At 45.0% G+C, this 18,903-nt stretch overlaps 1 protein-coding gene across 3 annotated transcripts in view; it reads right to left on the reverse strand.

The window, feature by feature from the left end:
• LOC126464419 (NCK-interacting protein with SH3 domain) overlaps positions 1-18,903 on the reverse strand; it is an 84,459-nt gene that overhangs the window by 17,816 nt on the left and 47,740 nt on the right. For all 3 annotated transcript variants that reach the window (XM_050096235.1, XM_050096233.1, XM_050096234.1), the window contains one exon: positions 8,960-9,162. In XM_050096235.1, the coding sequence (XP_049952192.1) occupies positions 8,960-9,162 (203 nt within the window). The remainder of the gene's footprint in view (positions 1-8,959; positions 9,163-18,903) is intronic.

An 18,903-nucleotide genomic window follows, 5' to 3' on the forward strand; every position in this document is an offset into this window, starting at 1 on the left:
CTAAGAACTATAAAGCACATTTGGGACTGAAAGTAAACGCGCAACCGAAATTTTTCAGAGCGCACAATGTTCCCCACGCATTGCGTGATGAGGTCGCAAAAACATTACACGATTTGGAATCACAAGGTGTAATTGAACGTGTGCAGGCTTCTCTCTGGGCATCACCCTCAGTAATTTTGCCAAAACCTTCCGGAAAATTGAGACTTTGTGTGGACTTCAAGGCAACAGTGAATCCACAACTAGTGACTGTAACTTTTCCTTTACCCTGCCCGGCAGATCTTTTTGAGAAACTGTGCCCGGGTAAATATTTTTCGAAGTTGGACCTAGCAGATGCGTACTTGCAAATACCGGTGGACGAAGAATCCCAGCGCGTTTTGGTGGTTAACACTCATCTTGGTTTGTATCGATTCAAACGACTGCCATTCGGGTGTGCATCCGCCCCTGCATTGTTTCAGCAATATCTACAAACTGTTTGTGCGTCGGTCCCTACTGCAGCTAACTATCTGGACGATATTGTGATTTCCGGAAAGTCGGAAGAAGAACATTTACCCAATCTCAGAACATTATTTCAGGTCTTGCGACAAAATGGTCTTCGCTTGCGGAAGGACAAATGTGTGTTTTTTGCTCGTGACTTACCCTATCTGGGACATGTACTCAATGCCCAAGGCATACATCCCAGTCCAGAGCACCTCCGTGCCATACAAGACTTGCCTTCGCTGCAGAATTTGAAGCAGCTACAGAGTGTACTGGGAAATATAAATTACTATAACAATTATGTTCCACAGGCCTCTTTCATTTCAGCTCCGCTTCATTGCTTATGCCGTAAAGGTGTTCCGTTCGTCTGGACAACGGAATGCAAACGCGCCTTTCGCCAGTTGAAATCGGCGTTGCTTTCCAATACTTGCCTTACGCCACTCGATCCCCGGAAGCCCCTTTTGTTGATGGTGGATGCATCGGATTTTGGGATCAGTGCTCTGCTTGTGCACAAAGATGGTTCGCACGATCGCCCTATTGCCTTTGCATCCAAATTGCTCTCGTCTGTGCAAAGAAATTATTCACAGATCGAGAAAGAAGCATTGGCTCTCGTATTTGGTGTTACAAAGTTTCATGATTTCTTGTATGGTCGTCACTTTACCATCATCACAGACCACAAACCTTTGACATCGCTTTTTCTCCGACCAAGCCTGTACCTCCACGTACAGCGCAGAAATTCATTCGCTGGTCTATTTTCCTCTCGCAGTACCGCTACGATATCTTGTATCGGTCCACTGCTAAGCACGGAAACGCCGATGCGTTGTCCCGTTTGCCTGTTGCTGAGGATAGAGCATTCGATTCCTCCGAACTTGCTTGCATGTTCATTGATGCGGACACCGATGACGTGGTCGACTCATTTCCGATTGATTTTTGTCGTGTAGCTACAGCCAAAGCTGCCGACTCTGTCCTTGCTACCATTCTGCGTTTTTTTGCTACGCAATGGCCCTTGTCAACGTCACGGATCGGGGATCCGTTGGTTCGCCGATTTTTTGCTCGCAAGGAGAGACTTTTTGTACGACGTGGTGCTTTGCTGTTGCGTTCTGATAATGATCAGTCCAGGGTCGTGGTCCCACGTTCGTTACAGTCTTCTGTCTTCTGTCCTGTTCCAGGACATTGGGGGATAGTGAGAACGAAACAACTTGCTCATCAGCACTGTACTTGGTTCGGAATCAATGCCGCGATTACGAATATGTGTTCTTCTTGCATGGTGTGTGCCGAACAACAATCAGCACCACCGCGGAAATTCTTTGCATGGCCAAAAGCCACTTCCCCTTGGCAACGCTTACGCATCGATTTTGCTGGTCCATTCTGGAATGCTCGATGGTTGGTCGTGGTAGATTCATTCAGTAATTTTCCTTTTGTTGTTCGGATGTCTTCCACGACGTCATCTGCTACCATCCAAGCGTTATCCGCTATCTTTTGCATTGAAGGTCTTCCACAGTCTATTGTTTCCAACAATGGCCCACAATTCATGTCCGCAGAATTTCAGTCATTCTGCAAGGCCAATGGTATTCAACATCTGACGTCCACGCCATTTTCGCCACAGTCAAACAGTGCCGCTGAACGATTGGTCAGGACTTTCAAGTCACAGATGTTGAAGTTGAAAGAGTCGCATTCTCGGGAGGACGCGTTATTGCTCTTTTTGTCCTCGTATCACTCTCAGCCCCGAGATGGTCGCTCGCCGGCTGAGTTGCTCCACGGTCGCCCTCATCGAACCTTGATGTCTTTGCTACATCCGCCGCATCAGGTTCCTGTGCAGCGGCAGACACCTGCTTTTGCCTGAGGCGACGTTGTCCACTACCGCAACTATCGAGATTCACAGCGTTGGCTCGAAAGGCGCATTCTTTGCTGCCTCGGCCGCGCTATGTATCTGGTTTTAGGGGCCTCTGGTGAGGTGCGTCGGCATCTCAATCAGCTGCGCCTCTGTCGTCGCACGGGATCTGCCGCTCCCCGTCTGCTTTCAGCGACGGTGCCGTCCGGTCAGTGCACTGGGGACCCATCTACTGGCTCGCCTCTGCCCCAGGTGTTTCCGACGCTGCCTTCCATTTAGCCCCATGGTGACGCGCCGTCGCCGCCGCCTGTTCTCCCGCCGGCGCCGCCCGCAGTGGACGCATCGCTTCAACCGCCGGGCGCCTCCCTGGGTCACGTGCCGCCGATCGCTTCCCGTGACCAGTTGTCCCCCGACATGGAACTCTTGCCCTCTCCGGACCATATGTCGTCTTCGCCCGTCCGGTGCCCCAGCCCGATGAAGGTCGACCCTTCGGCCCCTCCTGTCTCTCTACGGGCACATACACCGCATGTTGGCGTGCACCCTGGAGCAAGTTTTCAGGCGTTTCCTAGCTCCCCGCGGTCCGAATGGCAGGGTGCGGGTGGCACAGCCTCGCCTGTTGTTAGGCTCCCCACCTCGTCGCATACGTCAACATGGGGTCCTCCCCATGGCGGGCGGAAGCCTTATGCCACAACCGTATGCCGATTTGTGGGGGAGGAATGTGGTGTCACCGCCAGACACCACACTTGCTAGGTGTAGCCTTTAAATCGGCCGCGGTCCGTTAGTATATGTCGGACCTACGTGTCGCTACTATCAGTGATTGTAGACCCAGCGCCGCCACACGGCAGGTCTGGAGAGACTGACTAGCACTCGCCCCAGTTGTACAACCAACTTTGCTAGCGATGGTTCACTGACAAAATACGCTCTCATTTGCCGAGACGATAGTTAGCATAGCCTTCAGCTACATCATTTGCTACGACCTAGCAAGGTGCCAGTACCAGTTACTATTGATACTGTAATCATGTACCGTCAAGAGCGACGCTCATCGTTAATGGATTAAAGTTAAGTATTCCACCAGCTACGTCCGTTTTTCTAAATTATAATTTCCTTGTCCTGTTCCAGACTTCACGCCAGCCTGCGTGAGCTAAAACGTGTGCCTTTCGGCTTCCTCCAATAATACGGTGTTGGCTCTCCTACCAACCCACAACAGTTTTGGTTAGTGTTACAAGGCCTGATCAGTCAATCATCCAGACTGTTGCCCCTGCAACTACTGAAGAGGCTGCTGCCCCTCTTCAGGAACCACACGTTTGTCTGTCCTCTCAACAGAGACCCCTCCGTTGTGGTTGCTCCTACAGTACGGCTATCTGTATCGCTGAACCACGCAAGCCTGCCCACCGACGGCAAGGTCCATGGTTCATGGGGGGGAGGACAACTTTCATGTGATACTAATTTCCTGTAGACTACAGCATTATCGGCAAACAGTCTAATGCCGCTGTCAATACCATCAACCAGATTGTTTATGTAAATCACAAAATAAGGTCCCCGTGAAATATGATACCCTGGACCATATTTAAGCTCTTATGGGGCGTGATGGTTACAGAAACATCCCCAGTTGTCACGAGCAAGTAATGCCTCTGACTGGGCAGAGGATGCCGTTTTGATGTAGACTGACCCAGATCTCGTTTTGGACAATCCCTTCACCTCCCCACACTTGTCCTCTAAATGCTGAACACAAAAAACTGAGGCCTCATCGTCATGAAAGATTCCCCATCAGCTCTCTAAAATACAAGGTACCGGGGTGAATAAGAAACGCTGCCATCCTTAGCCTGACGTGCCTCCCATCCTGTGGCCAGGGAGAGGAACAATTTGGGGTCTTACTTCGGTGCACTGAATTGAGCCTGTGAATGCTTAGTGACTGCTGGAATTTGACCATCAGCAAGAGATGATGCACTACGCTTCATTGCGTGTCATCCACCCTGATGCCACCCACTCCGACCAGGGGCCCTCCCGCCGGGTGCCACCCAGCCGCAGCGAAGGCCACCTGGCAGGATGGCCATTGCCGGGATTCCCGATGCCCCAGGGGGTGGGCATCTACCCCTTGGCATACGTGGGGAGTTAATGGCGCAGGTATCAGCAGAGCGATCCCTGTGTGGTCAGGGAGCTATAACCAACAGGGTACGTGGTGGCCCCACCACAATGGTCTGGCTACTGTGCTGGATAAAATGTACAAAGAATTCCATGGTCTTCGTTGGCACACAAAACTACTGCATAGTGGGTGGAGGAAACCACAACCAGGAAGGTGTCCTCACTCAAGAGATGGAGGATGAGCAGGACTGCAATCCACGATGAGAAAGTTGGCTAAAGATGCCAATGCTTGAGGGACAAAATGCACCATGTAAGGCGCCCTTCCCCAATTGGCTCGCTCTTCGGGAAAATTTTGAAAAATGGAGGTCAAACCCTACATGGGACCATCATATAAAAGCCAAAAGGTGTGAGATTCCTTTTTGTCACTTCTTATGACAGGCAGGAATACCTCGGGCCTATTCTAACCCTTGGACCCGCAGGCAGGGATGGTGGTGAATGAAGCAGGTGTTATGAATGTACAAACGTTAACTGCTGTTTCACATGGAGTCATAACACCTGTTCTGTTCACTACCATTTCCAACCATCATGGTATAAGTGGTCTGAAGATGGTCACTTTCTGACAAACTGGCAACCATTGTAAATACATGTTTTATTGTGGTGCAGATTGTTTTTCGTCCATTTTTAAAGTACTTTTAGCCAGACTGCTGTTTCTCTGTAAGAAATGTTCTCAAAAACTTATGAACCTGCATAAAAATCACATGTGAAGTCATCATCACTTTCATAGACCCCAAATTTTCCTACAAGATGACAAAACTGTCCTGGTCTGACATAAAGAGTAAAAATAACACAAATTATCTCTCAATATGTGGGTGTAGACATTTTAGTTGAATACAAGCCAATGATTTCAAATAGTTTAACTTATCCATACCACATTTACCTGGACATATGAAAGCAATGTCAAACACTGTGAAGTTGCCAAATGACAACTGCTCCCATTTCAATAATTAACAACACAGACACATGGGTGACTTAAGGTTACTTATTGAATGTATGATATGTAAATCATGAATAATTTCTAATCAACTCATGTCAACAGATTTAAAACATGTGAAACTTCAAACTAAAACAATAAATATATTTGAAAAATAATATTACATCTAACAAATTTAGAAATATTCATTGAGACTAGTTACAAGTTATTGCTACTAAATATAGATAACAATATAATACATGCTAAAAATAACACCTCCATGTCAGGTTCTGTCCAATACCCACCAATGCACCCACCTGAACACTGTTGTAACTATTACTCTTACACAATGAGGCAGTTGTTAATGGTGTGTGTGTGTGTGTGTGTGTGTGTGTGTGTGTAGAGAGTGGGGGATGCCGTATTGGTATTGCTGTCTTTGGAATGTGGAAGTGTGCACGGACATGATGGTGGACTGCTAGGAGCAATTGTGTTGGGGTTTAGAGAGACGGAAGGGGAAAGATTGGGAAAAGGACTATGCAGGTGCGATGGGGGGGGGGGGGATAGAAAGTGTGTGCACATTCGGAATGGGAGACGGGGACAGGGATTAGAGTGAGGCCAGAAGGGTTACAGGAATGCACTAGTGAAGGTTGAGGTGAGGGGGATTATAACAATGATGAGTATGTTGTAGAAAGAGTTCCCTCTTGTGTAATACAGAAAAGCTAGTATTATTGGAAGAGTCCTGATGACACAGGGTGTGAAGCAGTCACTGAAAGTCAATCACACCATGTTAGGTGGCAAGTCTGGCTACTGGGTGGTCCTTCACACCAACACACAGCTTGTTAGTGATCATGCTCATGTACAATGCCACACAGCAGTGCAGAAGTTTATGGACAGGATGGTTGCTTTCACAGTTGGTCCTGCCTTGGATAGAGTAGCAGAGGTCTGTGACAGGACTGGAATAGACAGTAGGAGGAAGATGTATGGGACAGATCTTGCATATATATCTATTTCAGAGATGTGAGCCATGGGGAAAGAGGTTGGGAGCAGAAGTGGAATACAGATGGACAAGGATATCGTGAATGTTGGGTGGGTGGTGGAATACCACTGTAGGGAGGATGGGGAGTATAGTGGGAAAGATATTTCTCATTTCATGGCATGACAAGAGGTAATCAAAATCGCAAGGGAATACATGATTCAGTTGCTCCAATCTGGGTGGTATTGAGTCATGAGGGGCGTGCCCCTTTGTGGCTGGTTAGTGGGTACCTGGGAAATGGTAAGTGATTGGGGAGACAAGGTGCAAGAGATTTGTTTCTGGACAAGGTGGGGAGTATAATTTTGGTATGTGAATGCCTCAGCAAGACCTCCAACATATTTGGAGAGGGACTGCTTGTCACTGCAGATGTGATGACCACAAGCAGTTTGTCTGTACAGAACAGTCTTTTCTGGTGTGGAATGGTTAGCACCTGTTTAAATGGAGGTATTATTGATGGTAGCTCTGATGTAGATGGAAGTATTGATGGAGCCACTTCATATTGTTGTTAAGCCATCCAAGGTTTTCTGCTGTATGAGTATGCCATATAAAGGAATCTATCAGTATTAAAATTTTATGGAATTCAGTTTTGCTTAATTTAGTATAAAACAATGTTACTCGAAAAATGTATCATTTTCAAATCATAAAAAAGAAAAATGAACTTTTGCTGTTATATACATATTGGATGCTGGGTCTCTCTCCTAAGAGCCATTACGCACATTTTCTCTGGCATTCCTAATACTGCAATTTTCTTCCATAACAGATAGTTACTTTACTACAGCAAAAAACAATTTTATTAGTCCAGCAATGGACACTGTATTTTTAATTTTATGACTTACTGTCCTTTTGAGGAGTGCACTCCATCCAGTGTTTTACAAGTGAGAAGATTCCATCCATGAATCATGATTCTGGACATATGGAATATACTCAACTATTGTTGCTGTAACCTTTCGAATAGATTCAAAGTGTTTGGTAGCCAGAATATGACAATCAGAAGTCAAAATGTTCCTAATACAGTAAACAGGGTGGATATTTCAACAATTCATACTTTAAATACTATAGTTTTTCCACTGTACCAGTACCTTTGTGGCTAAGCACATTATCTTTAAGTTAGGTGCTTCTTTTCCACTCAGGTCACTTCTCACAAATATTTTCATTCACTTGGGTCAGAAGGTTTACACAGTATTTGCAGGTTACATACTTTTTCCTAGTACGTCTGTAGTATCAGCTATTTTAAGCACCTCCAATCATCAATGGCCTTGCCACCGTGGTTACACAGGTTCCTGTCAGATAACCGAAGTTAAGTGTTATCGGACTGGGATAGCACTTGGATGGTTGACCATCCAGTCTGCCGAGCACTGTTGGTAAGTGGGGTGCTCTCAGCCCTTGTGAGGCAAACTGAGGAACCACTTGACTGAGAAGTAGTGGCTCCAGTCTCGTAAACTGACATATGGCCAGGACAGGGGTGTGCTGACCACATGCCCCTCCTCAGCCACATCCAGTGACACCTGTGAGCCGAGGGCGACACGGCAGCCAGTCAATACCACTGGGCCTTCATGGCCTGTTTGGGCGGAGTTTAGTTTACTTTCTTTTTCAATTACCAATCATCATTTACTGTATTAGGCAATTTCTTGATGTTTTCATTTGTGGATGCAATGTAGTAATGTGCTTTATGTATGTCATATTCAATAGAATTTTAGCCACATCTGAATTTAGCTGTTTATTAGTTGAAAAGTAACATGCATACTCCTTAAATACTCTCATCAACTTCACATGAATTTCCATTGGTAATAAAACATCCAAAACAGAATTTTATGACTGTGTGCTGTATCAAAGGAAAATTCTATCAAGAAAAATAGTAAAATTATGAGTCATAATTGCTGGCCAATATTTACCTTTAGTAGATGAAATGAATGGTACTGCCAATAGATACACATAAAAAACCACACTATGAAGGTTTCAGAAATAATAAATGGAAGGGCAAGTCACTCAGACCCCATGATGAGGCAGATCCAACTGCCATGAGGAAGAGATTTGTCTACCCTCGTCCCCATTCTTGGTACTTCCCATCTCAGATTCGGAGTATCTACACCTCCATTTTAACTTTCCCCAACCTATCCCTATTCCTCCCTTAAAAAGGAACTATTAGTTTAAAAGCTACATAATGTCTCTCTCTTTTACTTTTGTAATTGTCTAACAGCAGAACCTTCTGGATGTAAGTATTCATCAGCAACTCTGTCCCATAATTTATTGGTGTTCACAACTATCCATTTGAATGAAACATATGACAACATTATGAAAACTAGAGATTGGTACCCACCAGACAGCAGAGACGCTGAGTTGCAGACAGGCACAACAAAAAAAGACTACTAAACATTTACGCCAGAAGGCCTTCTTCCGAAACAGACAACTTACACACACACACACACACACACACACACACACACACACACACACCTCATAAAATCTCTGGAAAACGTGGAATTAGAAACACCCAACACACAAATACAATATTCTCTCTTAAACTAAGGGAAAAGTGTTTAAAAATTCCACAAACATTGTTAGGTCATACCTGGCCAATTCAGAAGGCAGGACAGAGTTAAGTATGAGTGAGAGAGCCCCTGCATCCAGTCCACAGACAAGACCAAAGGCACGCAGCAGCCGTTGTCTGATTGACCAACGCACTTCCATTTGGCAGAACTCTACCAAAGTCAATACACTCTGATAGCGGTCAGCAGAGAGCATGAGCTGTGACACTGCAACATCTGCATTTTTCTGTACAACACAAAAATGTCAATTTGTATGCACTTTTATGTTTGAACCCTTCATCTGAATGACACTACAATTCTGAGACGTCACAAAGGAAATGTTGATTTTCAATCTCCTTCTGCTACACTAACATCCATTAAAATTTCAGCACACAGAAAAAAAAAATGGTCCACATTAAACCACATTCTGAGGCTGTGTAAAACTAGGTACCAACAGCAATTAATATTGCAGAAAAATGATATACACAAATTCGCACAAGGTCCTGTATTTTACAGCAGCAAAAGTCTGCATTATTCCAAGTGTTCATGCTAAAAACTAGCCAAAGTGAAAGCTTGTACTAATATGCCTTGTCAACATCAAATGGTACCATATCAAGATGTGAATGAATCCAAACCAGGCAGAATGTTCAGACCCACAAATGGATTTCTTGTAACACTACATTTAGTCTTGTTCAGGGCATGTCTCCAATATTACGAGAGAGCAAGATTTCAGAAGCGCATTTTTTGTCAACATGTATTCATGCATTTAAGTAGCAGCTGTTGGCATGCTAAGCTCAACAACAGAGATCCAAATTATTTCTTTGACTGTTATCCATAGAACTTCATAAGGCTCGTAATGAGGGACTTTAAAGTAACAGAAGGAAGAAATTTAAGTTAGAGTTCAATGTTCCTTTGACAATGATTATTAGTGGAGGAACACAAGCCCAAATAGGACAAGGTAGAAGAAATTAGGGTATTTCCTTTTTTTTTTAAAAAAAAAAAAAAAAAAAAAAAAGGCTTTTCAGCAGGAACTGGCAGACAGTTAAAATTTGGGCACAATGTGTACAAAGTGGTGGGGTAGCGCCTCTCAGCAAATGACAATGGCTAAAAAGGCAGTGCCCAATACACAACCAAGTTAAAATTATCTGAGAGGAGGTCGTCCACGGCGTTGGGAGAGGCTCAATAGGCCGAAGCTTATTCCCATGAAGGGACACCACCTCCTGACAGACGGCAACGCAGAGATCATCAGAGGGAATATAGGTACACGCATGTTGAGGTATGAGGACTGCAACCTTGGCAGCAGTGTCAGCAGCCTCGTTTCCTGGCAGACTGACATGAACAGGGCCCACAGAAACATGAACATGACAATGGCTCCACTAAGAGTGAGCAAGCGAGAGTTTTCCTGGATCCGCTGCACTAAGGGATGAGCAGTGAACAGCACACCTAGACTTTGGAGGGCAGTAAGTGAGTCTGAGGAGAGCACACAATTGGAAAGGCTGTGTTGCCGGATGTACTCCGTGACCTGATACAAGGCAAAGAGCTCGGCTGTAAATACTGAGTCGTGTGCCAGAAGCTGATATCAAAAGACACGGATGCCAATGACGAAGGCACACCCGACCTCACGGTCAGTCCGAGAGCCATCAGTGTATACAAAGGTACTATCGCTTAGGTCATGAAACTGGAGGTGATAGACCAAGGTTGGAGTAGTGTCCTTAGGAAGCAAATGAAGGCCAAAGTTAACACGGGGCGCTTCAGGAAGCCAAGGTGGTGAAGGGTTCGCACCCATTGGGAAAGCTGCAGGTAGTGTGAAGTTAAGCCACCGGAGCAAGTTGCGAAAGCGGACTCCAGGAGATAACAGAGAAGAGGAACAAGCCACATACTGACGATCAAAGGAGTCATCAAAGAAGGAGGCATAGGAGGGATGGCCACACATGGCAGACAAATGGCATGCATACCTACTGAGGAGAAAGTCACGGTGATAGGACAGCGGAAGTTCAGCAGCTTCAGCATACAGATTCTCAACCGGGCTGGTGTAAAAGTCGCCCTTGGCTGAATGGATGCCATGATGGTCGATAGTGTAGAGATAGCATACGAGAGATGGACATGAAGACGCATAAACAGAGCACCCATAGTCGAGTTTCGAAAAGACAAGGGACCGGTACAAACAGAGGAGGGTGCTTCGATCGGCACCCCAGGAAGTACCATGGAGGACACATGGGGTACAACACATGGGAGGACCAAGAGAGTTTCCTACCGAGCATGAGCCCCAGAAATTTCGTAGTTTCAACAAATGGAACGGCAGCGGGCCCAAAATATAAGGATGGTGGGAGAAACCATTTGCACTGCCAGAAATTCATACAGACGGTTTTGACAGTGGAAAAGCAAAAGCCACTGTCGATGTTCCAGGAGTAAAGGCGATCAAGACTTCACTGAAGATGCCACCCAGAGAGACAGGTCCATGGAGAACTGCAATAGATGGCAAAATCGTCAACAAAGAGAGAGCTGGAGATGCCCGGCGGGAGAGAGGCCATTATAGGGGTAATGGCGACAGCAAAGCCAATGATGCTCAGGACTGCACACCACTTTCCTGGATAAAGGTGTTTGACAAGGCAGAACCCACACGCACCTTGAAAACTTGGTCTTGTATAAATGCCTGAAGAAAACAGGGCAGGTGCCCACGGAAGCCCCACGTGTAAAGAGTACGGAGGATACCAGTTCTACAGCAGGAGTCGTAGGCCTTCTCCAAATCTAAAACATGGCCACAGTCTTGGATTTCTGCAGAAAACCATTCATGACATGCGTGGACAAAGTAACGAGATGGTCAACTGCAGAATGCCGCGCTCGAAATCCATAGTTCGTTAGTAAATGGCGAGACTCAAGCCACCACACCAGCCAGGCACAAATCATATGTTCCATCACCTTGCAAACACAACTGGTAGGAGAGAAGGAAGGGTTTTGTCCTTACCGGGCTTAGGTATGGGTATGACAGTGGCTTCACGCCAGCATCCAGGAAATGTGTCCTCTGCCCAGATGCGGTTGTACATGTTATGCATAAAGTGCTGGTCTGCAAGAGAAAGGGGCTGCAACAACTGAAAGTGGGTGGCGTCAGGCCCTGGAGCGGAGGATCAGCATGAACTGAGAGTATGATCTACCTCCCTCATTGTAAAGACGGCATTGTAGCACTCACGAAGTGGAAAAGAGAAGGGAATCACTCGAGCCGCCTCCACCCGTTTCCGATGGAGGAAGGCAGGATGGGGAAGAGCTATAAACTTCCGCAAAATGGTGACGCTGGAAACTGGGGAATGGATCTTGGTTCCAGAGAGCCGTTAGAGGCTGGCACACATGACAGAGGAAGGTGTGGAACTGTTAAAAGAACTAGTGAATGAAATTAAGCAAGCTCTTTTGCTATTCCGAATAACGCGATGACACTTTGCATGCATCTGTTTATAATGAATGCAGTTTGCCAGAGTAGGGTGGCGGTTAAAAATGTGGAGAGCATGTCTACGTGTGCAAATTGCGTCACGGCATGCCTCAGTCTGCCAAGGGACTGGGACACGATGTGGTAGAGAGGAAGTGCGGGGATGGAATTTTCTGTAGCAGTAAGGATAATGTTTGAGAGATACTGAACCTTGTTATCACAACTGGGGAAATCTTGTTCTTTGAAGGTTGCCAGAGAGGGGTAAAAGTGCCAGTCAGCCTTAGTAAGCTGCCTTTTGGGCTTGCATGCGGATGGGGTAGGAGTCAGCAAACGGACAGCACACGGGTCGCTCGAGTAGGTGTCAGAAAGAATGGACCACTGAAGACGATGGGCAAGCTGGGCAGTGCAGAAGGATAGGTCCATATGGGAATAGGCGTGCAAGCAGACGGAAAGGAAAGTGGGTGCTCCAGTGTTGAGAGAGAAGAGGTTACGTTGGCTTAAGACGGTCAGCCAAGAGGGCACCTCTCTGACAGGTCCTGGGAAAACCCCAAAGGGGATGATGTGCATTAAAGTCACCGAGTAGCAAAAATGGGGGAGGTAGGTGCCCAATAAGTTGAAGGAAGTCTGCCCTGGTGACAGCAAATGATAGAGGGACATATATAGTACAGAGAGGAAAAATCAGGTGGGGAAGGAAAAGGCGAACTGCAACAGCTTGAAGATTGATAATGGGGAAGATGGGTTGACTATGAATGTCATCCTGTACGAGCAGCATGATGCCCCTTGAGAGGGAATGCCAACCTCAGGGGGAAGGTAAAAACGAATCGGTAAGAAAAGTGAAATCTCAAAGCGGTTGTGAGGGTGCAATTTTGTTTCCTGAAGGCAGAGTACAAGGGGATGCTAAAAGCAGCAATAAATCCTCTTTGTGGGACCAAAGGCTGTGAAAATTCCATTGGAGGAGAGTCATGATGAGGAAGAGACGTGGGGGTGACAACTCAGCGGCTGCCGAGTGGCAGCTGGGGAAGAGGCACTACTGCAGGGCACAGAAGCACGAGGATCCTGCTCTGTGGGGTCCACAGAAGCATCAGCTTGTTTGTACGGTTGGTCTGTGGAGTCCAACACTGAAAAACGGTTGTTGGTGCACAACGGTGACACAGAGGCTGGCCCAGCTAAGGTATCACGTACAGACACCATCGAAGAGGATCTTCGAGGTGGCAAAGGAGAAGACCGTTTGCCTTTGGTGGACTTCTTTGAGCCTTTCCAGTTAGATGAAGACTTGGTTGTTGACGGAGGAAGTCTTCACGGGAGGTACCGCCCCTTGAGGTGACTGATGGCTTGTTACACAGCTGCATGGGGGGACGGCGATGCTACCTTGACACTGGTCAATTTCACAACCTCAGAGCAGAACTGGAGGCCGCATGTCTGCGAGAGTGGATTGTTAAAGAACATACATATAGTCACAGCCATGTTGGCAGAGGGGCACAGTAATTTGTGCGATTTTGGATGGAAAGCATATAGCTTGTTAAGCAAGATTCATTTTAAGTATTTTATGTTAGAAATTATTTCAGTTTTTGTAAAGAAGGTTGGATTTTTCAAAATTACAATAAATAATATTCTGAAACTTAATACTTGATTAAATATTCATTTGACTTAACAGTCTATTTACAGTAGTTGTCTACAAATCCAGGACTATGGCTGTGACAGATAATATGGATGAGTACGAACCCCAATTTTAATTTTAACTAGAAACAAGAAATGTTTCACAGTCTGATGATGATGCTCAGACAGTTTTTGGGTGCCATGGGAGCAGAAAGCTGCTTATTCAGAGATAATGATTTTGTCAAGTCAAGTTTAAAGTGCATTTTCATCCACAAAGAAATTTTCTTGATCATTGTCCAATAAGTAATAAGGAAGGTAAACATTTATGACAAGATTAGAAGAGTAAGTGTGGTGGGGTTTGCTTTACAGCTAAGCTCCCAGACAGATTCACTAGTGAAATCAGCAGAGTGCAATGGACGTTCTTGTGCAATAGCACATTTGGTGCAGATTCTGTGGTATTAACATTCGATACCACACTTGTTAGGGGTTGCAGTTATCGACCGTGGTCCGTACTAGTATCACTGGACCCGCGAGTTGAGACTAGCACCACTCCGCGGCTTGCAACAAGTCTCTAGCGTGCATTCAGCCACTCTTGCTCAGGACGTCAAGCAGGAAAGTAGTATAGTCTTCAGCTGATAGGAAACAACCTCTAACAAGGCGCTTAGTTAAAGTATGGCCTATGTGATGCCTCTACAGCTCTCTGTTTGTAATTGTATTCCTCCTGACTATGAAGACTCCTGTACCACCAGTTAAGTACAATATATTATTTTTACCAATGACTTCTAATTATTTTAGTTGTTGTAGACCAGACCATGCAGCCAGCTCCTTATCAACTTCACAGACAAACCTGCTGTATATTCAGACAAGAGATTTGTATGTTTCTATTTAGCATTGGCCACAAGTCATTCACATTGGCGACGATTCATTCGTCGTCGTCGTCGTCATAACAGATTCTTGTGTCATCTTTCTTAGATGGTGACTGCAAAGTGTCGTGGTTATTGGCAACAGATGTCAATTCCAGTGCACACATCACTGGAATGAAGTTTGTAACACAAAACATCTTTTAGCAAACATTCCATTTTGTGGACTGACATTGGCCTTTGTTCCTGATAGCTTTTGCTAGGGCTAACCACTATTTTCTTTTTATGAAGCCAACACACAGGTCAAATTCCCAGCTGGCCATCTTGATTTAAGTTTTCTGTTATTCCCTCAAATCGATTAAGGCAAATGCTGGGAATGTTCCTTTGAAAGGTCATAGTCATCTTCCATGCCCATTCTTCCCAATCTGCTCCATCTCTAATGAATTCTTAGTTGATGGGACATTTAACCACGAACATCCTTAATTTATATTTTACCCAGTAGGGGTCAGTGATTGTCTAACATAGTTAATTATCACAGTTTACCACATTTGTCATAACTGGGTGGACAGCAGTGATGATAAACAAAAATTTCCTTCGTCAAAGCCTCGTGGTCTTCTTGAATGTGGCAAGTGACACAAGTCTAAACAGTCCTATCTGGAACATAAAAATAGTTTTCTGCCATGATTTCCTCTTACCCCAAATATAGCACACACTTTTGCAAGTGTTTCTGCTGCCATCAGCCACCCATTAAGCCCAAAGCAAACACTATGTCAGCAATGGTAGATCTTTTCTACTTGTGTCTGGTTTATGAAGCTTAAACAACATTCATAAGTTTCAAGTATGCAAATTCAATACGTAAGTGCAAGTCAAATACTAAAACTCCAATGGTTCACAGGCATCATGTCGAATAATGTTGTGGAATCTGCACATATTTGAAAGAGACAGCTGCCTGTCCTCTCCAGGTGCTTACTGACTTCTTGGTGCAATGGCTCGCCAATACATACACTGACTCCCTAGAAAAGCACAGGCACCATGGGGTGGGGCTATAATGTCACTGTAGCTGAATCACAGAGCATGGCGACATCCAGTGTCTCCTGCCAGAGAAACGGGCCATGGCCTTCACATTCGCGATGCAGGAGAAGTGCAGCCGCAAATAGCAGCCCAGCGTGTGCGCGCGGGCAGAGTGCTGGTGCCCAGTTTAAGTGTGTGCACTTTGATTCTCCATCTGTGTCAACTCCGATTCGTTCACCTGTGGCTGAGTATGCCTTAGTACCACCAATGTTGGTTCCCACACCTTGACGAGCTGAAATGCCATGTCTCTACCAATCAGCACCAGTTCTACCATGACTTTATGGTCTGCCTAAGATCCATAAGAAAGGGGTTCCTCTTCGCCACATCGTGAGCTATACAAAAGCTCCAGCATATTACGTGCTTCTATTCTAAGCCCACTGGTAGGAAAATGAGAACATCACACTCTAAACTCAGAAGATTCTATGCAATGACTGAAGACTTTGCGTCTCAAAGCAGATGATGTAGTACTGAGTTTTGATGTAATCTCTTTGTTTACATGAGTACCTTTGGTGGATTCATTAAAACTTGCAAGAACTACGTTGGAGAAGGATATCTTACATCTATTCAGACATAGTTTTTATTCAATGAACAATATTTTGAGCAGACCGAGAGTGTTGCTATGGGTAGCCCTTTGTCTCCCGTAGTAGCTAACCTTTTTATGGAAGACTGAGGAAAAGGTAATTCAGTCAGCGGTGTTGAAACCTAAATGTTCTGGAGATATGTGGACAACACTTTTTTAGTTTGGCCACATGCGACAGCAATGCTTCCTGCATTCCTCGAACACCTTAATTCCCTCCATACCAGCATTTGCCTTACCGTGGAAGTGGAGAAGAATGGAGACCTCCTGTTCCTAAATGTCTTTGTCTGCAGAGAAGAAGGTGGTTCCTTGAGTCACAGTGTGTTTCGCTAGCCGACTCACACTGACTTATATCTACAAGCTGTGAGCTGCCATCACCAATCTCAATGAAGTGGCATGTTATGGACTCTCATTCACAGGGCTAGAATTATCTCAGATGCAGGGAGCTTATCAGAAGAACTTGGCCTTCTTCATTATGCGTTTGTACAAAATGGGTACAAAGTAAACTGATCTGTGATGCAGTTAAACTTGCAAGCACTAAAGCTCAAGAACAGCCAGAAGAAACGGAGAACTCCACGAGTATCATTTTTCTACTGTATGTTGGTGGTGTATCCTTTAAGATTGGCAGACTGTTCAAAAAACATCAAATAAAATGTGTCTTCTGCCCTCAAGTGCAAGTGCAGACTATGCTGGGTTCTGTTAAAGACAACCTTGGTCGAAGGAGACCTGGGATACATAAAATCCTGTGCCAGTGTGGGAAATAATACACTGGCCAAATGTGTCTTACTGCAAAGGGTAGATGCAGGGAACATAGATATCATACCAGACTGGGTCAGCCAGGAAAGTCTACTGTGGCTGAACACTGTCTTGACATGGGACACATCATGAAATAGAGAGACACAAAGATCTTTTCACCCATTTCCACGTACTGGGACTCCACCATTAAAGACGCAGTCTAAATTTGTATAAGTAACAATCTTATCAATAGACACAGGGGATTTCAATCCAGCAAGGCACAGAACCAGCACTGGTGTTACTAAGGCATACTCGGCTGCAGACGAACAAATCCGAGTCAACGCATATGGAGAATCAAAGTCGGCACACTTAAACTGGGCACCAACACACTGCCCGCATACGCACTGGGCCAATATTTGCAGCAACATTTTTCCCATCGCAAATGCGAAGACCATGTTCCATTTCTCTGGCAGGAGGCACTGGATGTCTCTGTGCTCTACGATTCATTTACACTGACATTATAGACCCACCCCTTGGTGCCTGCACTTATCTAGCAAGTCAGTGTTTGTATTGGTGAGCCATTGCACCAACGTGTAAGCAAGCACCTGATGATGATGAGCGGCTGTCTCATTGAAATATTGTGCAGCTTCCACCACATTATCTGATGCAATGCCTGGGGACCAATGATGCAGTTACATCAGGAAACTCTAAAACAGCATTAAAACTAAAAATAAGAAAATCACAGTTCAGAGAAAGGTGACCTTTTCCACCATCCCTCTTCCTTCCCCTTCATTCCTTCTGCCAGAAGGAGTAATTTGCTTCAAAAGCTTGCACATTTCCTGAACTTTTATATGCATTTTCTCCAGATGTTTCCTCCTGTTGTCACTTGCTGAGTATATTTTTTTTTATCTATTAATTGACCTACAGGTACTTTTTCTCTGAGTCAATGTGACAGCAGCCAGATGCCATGTCACTGATGCGTGAGCTTCTCCAGTGCTAGCCAGCTTTTTCTTTCTTTTTTTTTTTTAAAAAAAGGAGAGAGAGCGAGAGAAATGTATTCTGCCTGTCACTAATCTAATGGAGAATTGGCAACAGTGTAGAATACATTTGGCAGCTATTTGACTATTTATTTACTTCCTGAAACGGTTCAGAATTATTCTGCTATATTCACTGCTACATTCTGCATGATTCTCACATAAGGGATAACACAGATGTAGGAAATTGATGGTTTTGAGACCAGGAAGCTCATTCTAACAGAAAAAAGCAACTAATATTCCCATTCACATTGCGAAATATCTGTCTTAGCCATTATTGGGACAACAAGGGAATGATGCCTACTGCAACTGTTTGCTAACTTAGCAGTAAAGTGTTTGCCGTACAAAGTGAAGAGTGTGTTAGTTTTCAGTTCTATAACCGACTAGGAGTTTTTCCTCTACTGTGAAATAGCTACTAGCTGTTAAATTGACAATCAGCAAATAAACCTTAAGAACATTACTTCCTCCACATGCTTTGTCACTACCTTGCTTTTGCAACCTGTAGATATAAAGGTGACTTGCAGTATTGCACATCATTAATGGTTGCCTTTCCTGTTCAGTTAATTGTATGGACTTATTTGTGGCACTGAATGATTTGTTAACAGGATTTCGTTATGCCTCTGCCCCCTCTGCTACTTTTGTGGTAGTGCTGTAATGATACTTCAGTATGACTGTGGACTGAACATAGACACATTTT

Source organism: Schistocerca serialis, chromosome 1, assembly GCF_023864345.2.
Source record: "Schistocerca serialis cubense isolate TAMUIC-IGC-003099 chromosome 1, iqSchSeri2.2, whole genome shotgun sequence".
In the NCBI taxonomy this organism is placed as follows: Eukaryota; Metazoa; Arthropoda; class Insecta; order Orthoptera; family Acrididae; genus Schistocerca; species Schistocerca serialis.